This window comes from Macrosteles quadrilineatus, unplaced genomic scaffold (genome assembly GCF_028750875.1).
Source record: "Macrosteles quadrilineatus isolate MER2022 unplaced genomic scaffold, UCM_ALF_1.0 Scaffold_4__1_contigs__length_99947679, whole genome shotgun sequence".
NCBI classification, from domain to species: domain Eukaryota; kingdom Metazoa; phylum Arthropoda; class Insecta; order Hemiptera; family Cicadellidae; genus Macrosteles; species Macrosteles quadrilineatus.
In genome coordinates, this window is record NW_026542597.1 from 47,396,008 (window position 1) to 47,403,676 (window position 7,669).

Consider the following 7,669-nt stretch of genomic DNA (forward strand, 5'->3'; position numbering starts at 1 on the left):
AAACAAAATATACTATAATACAAATGTATAGCAAAATACCGTATAAAAGCGATGATGGGAATTTCATAACGATATTAACCTTGACCTTTTGACCTTATCACGTGGCATGCGTGAATATCCACATGTTCCTGTAATTTGGTTTATTTTCTGTTTTAATGATTGAAGCTATGCTTCTCTCATTTAATGACCAAGTTTCTGTCTTCAATAGTTTATGAGTATACATGCGTAATAAAGGATATTCTGCTGTAAATTAAGGTGTAAATTTAATTTTATATGATCCTGCTTCGTTGAAGGTTTAACAAGGGCCAATACTTTACATTGAATGCAGGTTCTGTACAAAGAGTTATACTGGTTTCTCAAATAAAAAAAATCTGTAATTAAACGTTGTGTTGTCAGATTTCCATCCAAATTACCATAAAGCATTTTACAGATTAAAAATAATTTTAGAATATGATGTTAATGAACATGATTACCTCTTAATGTATTCTAATTACGAATCAATTAGTTCATTTTAAGTAGAATAAACAAAGTGAGTTTATCTTTTATGAAGTTAATTGTAATTCAATAAATTCAGTGCATTCTCGGCTGAAATAGTTATTCGTGTAACTAGTGGGCGAAGGCATCTTGCGCTCGTGTTACACATTATATTTTTCCTCCTGTTACTATAAGTCTTATAAATAATTTATTGTTCTTTCAAACACTGTACAACACGTTTTTAGGTTAGGTTCGTCCAAACATTGAACGAAATAAGAAACGCTGCACCAACTGATCGTAGTCGTATTATATTTGAGTGTTGCCAACTTCTTTTCAATCAATAAAATCGCGCAGTTTTGTGTTGTTTGGTTGGAATACTGTTGTGCGCCAAAGTAAGGCTTTCTGTACTATAATCTGTGCAAGAAAGTCAGATGACTGTAGAAAAAATAGTTTTTTCTCTAAATTGTCTATCGCAATAATAATAACTAACGAAGTTAAGTTATAGTTATGGTGGTGACTACTTCCCAGCTTTGGCTAGGCTTGCATACTAATCGTGTTTGTTCAAGGTATATTATCACCTGATGACAAGGTCAGATTCCATACCCCGAAACGTCGTGAATAGATTTTTTTAATCGAAATGGTTCATGTCTAAATACTACATACTGTACCAAGGGCCGAAAATGAGTATTTGCCGGATCGACATAGTTTTTAGTTCGAGACAAAAAAACTGAAGAATTAAAATCGAAAGCTGCAAAACCATTTCGGTTCTTGGTACGAACGCTATTTTTCACCATACTATAGGCCTACCCTAGCACCACTATTCACCACAATAATAATGCACACTTACTGATATATATTCAATCTAGTGTCAATTGATAATATTCTATTTCCTATATTTTAATACCAGCTGACTGGTTAATTATTTATTGTTTTCTGTTGTGAGTCAGTTGTACAATTTAATGTTTTTGTTTTCAGTGTTTGTACATTTTACAATGTTCAAATATATTTCTCAAATGTTTAAAGTTCATTTTATTTAGAAACAATATTGGCGACGAGGATGAGTGAAATACTTAAGCTTAAAAAGGTATTAACTGCAGTTAAAATTCAAATTAGGAAAGCTTACAATGCAATTGTACAAAATAAAACAGTTAGAGAAGACATTAGTAGTGATGAAGTCACAGTGCGGTTGTCTTCATTACGGACATATTGGAACAGATTCGAAAATGCTCAATCTGAACTCGAATCATTAGTTGATGAAGAAGATATTGAGCAATTAGCAACTAGCAGAAGTGAAATTGAAGAGCTGTACATTACAACCGAAGTGGTGTTAAGAAACAAACTGCAATCCCTAACCACAGTTACGAATCAGTCTTCAGTAGGTCTACACCCTTCTGTTACATCAAATATTGCTTTTGCTCCGTTCGATGAAGGAGAATCATTTACAAACTTCGTTAAAAGATTTGAAAACTTTATTTCCTTGAAGGAAATTTCTGATGATAAAACCAAACTTTGCACATTACTTGCAGTTCTTCCACCAAAACTACATGAACAGCTTCAAGACCTTGTTTCTCCAGATGATCCATACAAGATGAATTACAAAAATGTGGTAACAGTGTTGAAGGATTATTTGGAACCGTTACCTAGTGTTATATCTCTTCAACACAAATTTTTGTGCCATGTTCAGCAAGACGAATCAACGATGGATTTTTCAATGGAACTGAAGAGACTAGCAAAGGATTGTCGTTTTCAATGTGAGTGTGGGAAATCGGTATCAGACATGTTACTAAGAATGCAGTTTGTTAGAGGACTTAAAGATAATGATGTAAGAGGGCAGTTACTACAGAAAGAAACAAGTACTTTCAAAGAATCAGTGCAAGCTGCAATTTCCTTCGAATCCTCAAGACTTGAGAGCAGCATTATATCAAATCCTAAAACAGCTTCTGTTCTTAAGCTAACAGGAATTACTGAAAGAAAGATGCCGGAACAACAACAATATGCAAGCAAAGGCCCAACCAAGAAGACCGAAAGATATCATACAGTTCGCTCTACATTTGACCAACTACGTGGACGGTGCTATCGATGCGGGGATAAATTCCATAAAGCTGACAGTTGCAGGTATAAGGATGAATTCTGCAATTCTTGTAATAAGGTTGGTCACTTAGCCAGGGTCTGCATGGCAAAGAACAGAGCTAGGCATATCAACCAGATCGAGGACAATGAAAATGTAAATGATATTGACCACGCAACGTACGACATATATAAGATACAAATGAATGGTTCTGACAAGTTCATGGTTGAAGTTACACTAGAAGGAAATCCAATTCAAATGGAATTGGACACAGGAGCAGCTTTATCGTCGATATCATACAAGGATTATAAGCAACTAAATTTGAGTAAAAAGCTATTTCAAACTCATGTACAACTAAGAACTTACACGGGCGAACTTATCAAACCAAAGGGGGTAGTGTATGTCGAGTTTAAATTCAAAGACAAAGCATACTTTGGTAAGCTGTATGTTATTGGACAAAATGTTGAACCTATTTTTGGAAGAGAATGGCTTAGGGAGATTAACTTAAAAATTGGGGATATCCGAACTATTCAAGAAAACTCGTGTGATCTTTCTAAACTCCTTACAGAATTCTCTGATGTTTTCAAAAAGGAAATTGGATGTATTCCAAATGAGAAGGTTCATTTATCCCTTCAAGAAGGTTGCAAGCCCATTTTCAACAAACCCAGGCAAGTTCCATACTCACTTAAAGGAAAAGTAGAGGACGAACTCAATCGACTAGAGAATGCCGGTATAATCACTAAGGTGAACAATGCTCAGTGGGGAACGGCAATTGTCCCAGTGGTTAAACCCAATGGATCTGTAAGAATATGTGCAGACTATAAAACTACACTGAATAAAGTGATACAAGACGACAAACATCCAATACCTAGGATAGAGGATGTTTTCGCGGAAATGAATGGAGGCAAGCTATTTTGTACCTTGGACATAAGCAATGCTTACCTGCACATGCAAATGGACGAGGAAAGTTCAAATATGCAGACTATAAGTACTGAAAAAGGTCTTTACAAAGTCAACAGTATGATGTTTGGGGTTAAGGTAGCACCATCGGTATGGCAAAGGTTCATGGACAGAATACTACAAGGAATTAGCGGTGTTAAATGCTTCTTTGACGACATTATCATACAAGGATCAAATTATGAAGAAACTGTGCAAAGATTGAAGCTAGTCCTAGATAAAATGAGGGAACATGACCTTAGATTGAATTTTGAAAAGTGTAAATTCTTTCAGAAAAGGATTGCTTACTTAGGTCATACAATTGATGAAAATGGACTTCAAAAAGGGTCTGAAAAGGTAAAAGCGATTGTTGAAGCAAAGCGACCTCGTGATGTCAACCAATTACGTTCTTTCATAGGTTTGGCAAACTACTACAATAAGTTTATACCTAAACTGGCAGAGAAACTAAACCCATTGAACAAACTCTTACAGAAGGGCAAGAAATTCGAATGGACTAATGAATGTGAACGGAGTTTTGAATCTGTTAAAATGGACATTGCCAAAGACAAAACTCTAATCCACTACAATCCATCATTACCTTTAATACTGTCAACAGATGCATCACCAACTGGCTTAGGAGCTGTAATTTCACACAGGCTAAATGATGGAACAGAAAAGCCAATTGCCTTTGCATCTAGATCACTGAGTAAAAGTGAGAATCAATACAGTCAAATTGACAAAGAAGCGACTGCCATTTATTGGGGTGTGAAAAAGTTCTTTCCATACTGCTATGGCAGGAAATTCAATCTTGTCACAGACCACAAACCTCTTGTATCTATTTTTCATCCTTCAAAATCCCTACCTGCAATGTCAGCTACACGTTTGTTAAATTACGCTCTTTTCCTTGCTGGTTTTGACTATAAAATAGAATACAGAAAAACTTCAGACCACTCCAATGCAGATTTTCTTTCAAGATTCCCAGTAGAAAAGTTAGAAGAAGGTGAAGATCTCTATTCAAAATTTCAGATGAATCAATTATCTATGCTACCACTTACCAAAGAGACAATTGCAGAACATACGAAGAAGGATACTTTTTTCTCTAAAGTCAAGATAGCCCTTGAAAATGGAGATGATCTTGAGACAATGGGATTAAACAACAACGAGTACACATTACACAAAGGATGTGTTTTTCGAGGTATAAGGGTTGTGATACCTTCATCTCTTCAGAAAGAAGTACACAAAGAACTACACGTGGGCCCCCTTGGGATGACAAAAATGAAAGCAATGGCAAGAAGCTATTTGTACTGGAAGAATGTCGACAGAGACATTGAAGAGTTGGTCAGAAACTGTAAGATATGTTCCCAGAAGAGAAATGAACCTACAAAAGACAGGAATCACCCTTGGGAAGAACCATCTGGACCATGGGAGAGAATACACTTAGATTTCCTTGGGCCCATGAATGGAAATTACTTCCTAGTCATCATTGATGCCCATACTAAATGGCTAGAAATATTACATACAAAATCTACTACAGCAGAATGGTGCATCAAAAAGCTACAACATCTATTTACAACGTTTGGTCTTCCAGTGACAGTCATTACAGACAACGGGACACAATTCACCAGCACGGCTTTTCAAAACTATTTGAAAGAAAATGGAATTTGTCACAGAACATGCGCACCATTTCACCCTTCTAGCAATGGACAAGCAGAAAGATTCGTACAAACCGTGAAGAAGGGACTAAATTCAATGGTGGGGGAGAGAGGTGACATACAAACAAAGATCGATGCATTAGTAACACAGCTGAGGAAGGCACCAAGCTCTACAACTGGAATGTCTGCATACAAGATGATGTTTGGCAGAGACATCAGAACTAAACTAAACGTCATGTCAGATAAAACAGAATGGTTTAGAGTTGAACAAAGGAAGGTGGGAAGACAGTTCAGTGTGGGACAAAAGGTGCAAGCAAGGAACTATGCATCCAAAGAAAAGTGGAGATTAGGAGAGATCATCAGTCGAGTGGGCAATGTCATGTACAGAATAAAGATGGACAATGGATTGATATGGACCAGACACACTGACCAGATCCTCCCTCAGAATTAAGAGGGGAGAGTTGATATATATTCAATCTAGTGTCAATTAATAATATTCTATTTTCCTATATTTTAATACCAGCTGACTGGTTAATTATTTATTGTTTTCTGTTGTGAGTCAGTTGTACAATTTAATGTTTTTGTTTTCAGTGTTTGTACATTTTACAATGTTCAAATATATTTCTCAAATGTTTAAAGTTTATTTTATTTAGACACAATACTTACAGTCAAAACAACTACAACTTTAAGGTTATGTTAAGAAGTAATTTGAGGAATCAGTAAAAATAGTAATAAATAGTTGCTAGGTAGTGGTGAGAAAAGACCAAGTCTATTGCAATGTTATGGATACTGATTGTGTATTTAATATGCATTAATGTGTCAAGTAAGTAAGCGAACAGCTGATTTTCTACCCTAGGGATGTGAAAACTTGTGAAAACGATGACATCTGGCATAGACAGCAATACGTAACTTTCGGCTTACAAGTAACGTTTGTAAAACGGCTAAAAACATCGTAGTGTGGTGAAAAATATTTGTCTTACTAATTTTTATCACCATCGCCAGAAATAGTCTTTAAATAATAGAATCCATGCCACTAACTTACGTTTAGACCGCAATACAATCAGTATAATCACAGCCAAGAAGTGAATCTTAACTAAGCAATTAAATAACGTCCAATGCAATGCGCGGCTCGTGTCAGAACTCTCAAGGAACTTCTTGATGTTTTTAATTTAATAATTTAACATCTGAGATAGTAAATTAATAAAAAATACTTTTTTACGAGGAACTGTAGTACAACTTGTTATTGTTCTAAGTTCTAAAGGGGCATTATAACCTGTCCTGCAAAGTGGTTTAAAAAAGTTAATATATTCTATAAGTTTTTCCTCTACTTTTTATTCTTTAATAGCTCCTTTTATATTATGTTTAATTTAAAAAATACCAATTTTTTTTAAATAGTGAATAATTTACATAACCTTTCCCCAAGAAGAGGTAGGTTAATACATATTTCAAAGATTCAATTTTCTGTTTTTATTTATATGAAAACAAGGATTCACTATGCAAGTAAAACTACATAAAATATCCTTTTTGGGGAATGATCACAGAAAAATAAATAACTGATCAAGGATTTAAAAATAAAGGTTGTCTCAATCCCTTCTTAAGCGAGCTGGTGTAGTGGTTAGAGCGCGGGACTTCAGTCCCTAAGGTCCCGGGTTCGATCCCCGCCAAGTCACCAATGGATTCTATCTAAGTGATGCCGCAACCCCTAGGTCTAGCCTGAAGTAATGTGAAAAACAATCCCAGGCTCGTGCCTAGCGTCCTAAGACAAAAAAAATCCCAGTTGGCATACGAGTATCATATTTTTATTAAAATGAAGTTTAAGAAATTGTTATGGATAAAGAATATGAAATATCGTTAAAATATTTACTTGAATAAGCGCAATTGTCATGAGGATAAAGTAATATAGAAGGAAAAGTTTTGTTAAGGTATAACCTTGAATTCGGTTATTTATTTAATCATGTACATACCGCAATAGTGCATTACCGTATCCATACTATAGTTGGCATTGACAATAAAGCTTAGAGAAGCCATACTCAAATGTCAATGTCATCTAAAACAACAGCATTCATAAAAGTATATTTGAGGCCATATTGGGCCCATACCCAATATTGAATGGGTTGCAAATCTTGTTGCTTCTCAATATACTAGTTCAATGTAGACTTAGTCAAGTTTGTGGTTGGACGTGACTATAAAGAAAAATTAAACGTCGTGTTAGTGAATTAAATTTAAAGTTGTATATTGCAGTTTTACTAGGTGACACACCTTTCTTGGTTTATGGTATATTTTGACTTAATCATAAACTGTTGTTTTACAACTTACAAGAAAATCGTTCTCATTTTACCATTACTTATAACAATACTTCAAGCTAATTAACAAAATACAACAATAGGCTACAATTTTATATAAATAATTTGTATGAAGCAATTTAAGGCTGCCGTCGTAACATTATTCATTATTAAATAGAGTTAAAAATAACACAAAACAAACGATTAACTCTGCAAACGAGGTCCTTGGATTAATGTTGTGTATTTAATATGCGTTG

General features: G+C 34.9%; 1 protein-coding gene across 1 annotated transcript; it reads left to right on the top strand.

Moving 5' to 3' along the window:
- Positions 1–2,263: 2,263 nt before the first annotated feature.
- LOC128992905 (uncharacterized protein K02A2.6-like) lies at positions 2,264–5,581 on the top strand. The gene has a single exon (XM_054416650.1). The coding sequence runs from the start codon at positions 2,264–2,266 to the stop codon at positions 5,579–5,581; it is 3,318 nt and encodes a 1,105-aa protein (XP_054272625.1).
- The last annotated feature ends 2,088 nt before the right edge of the window (positions 5,582–7,669 follow it).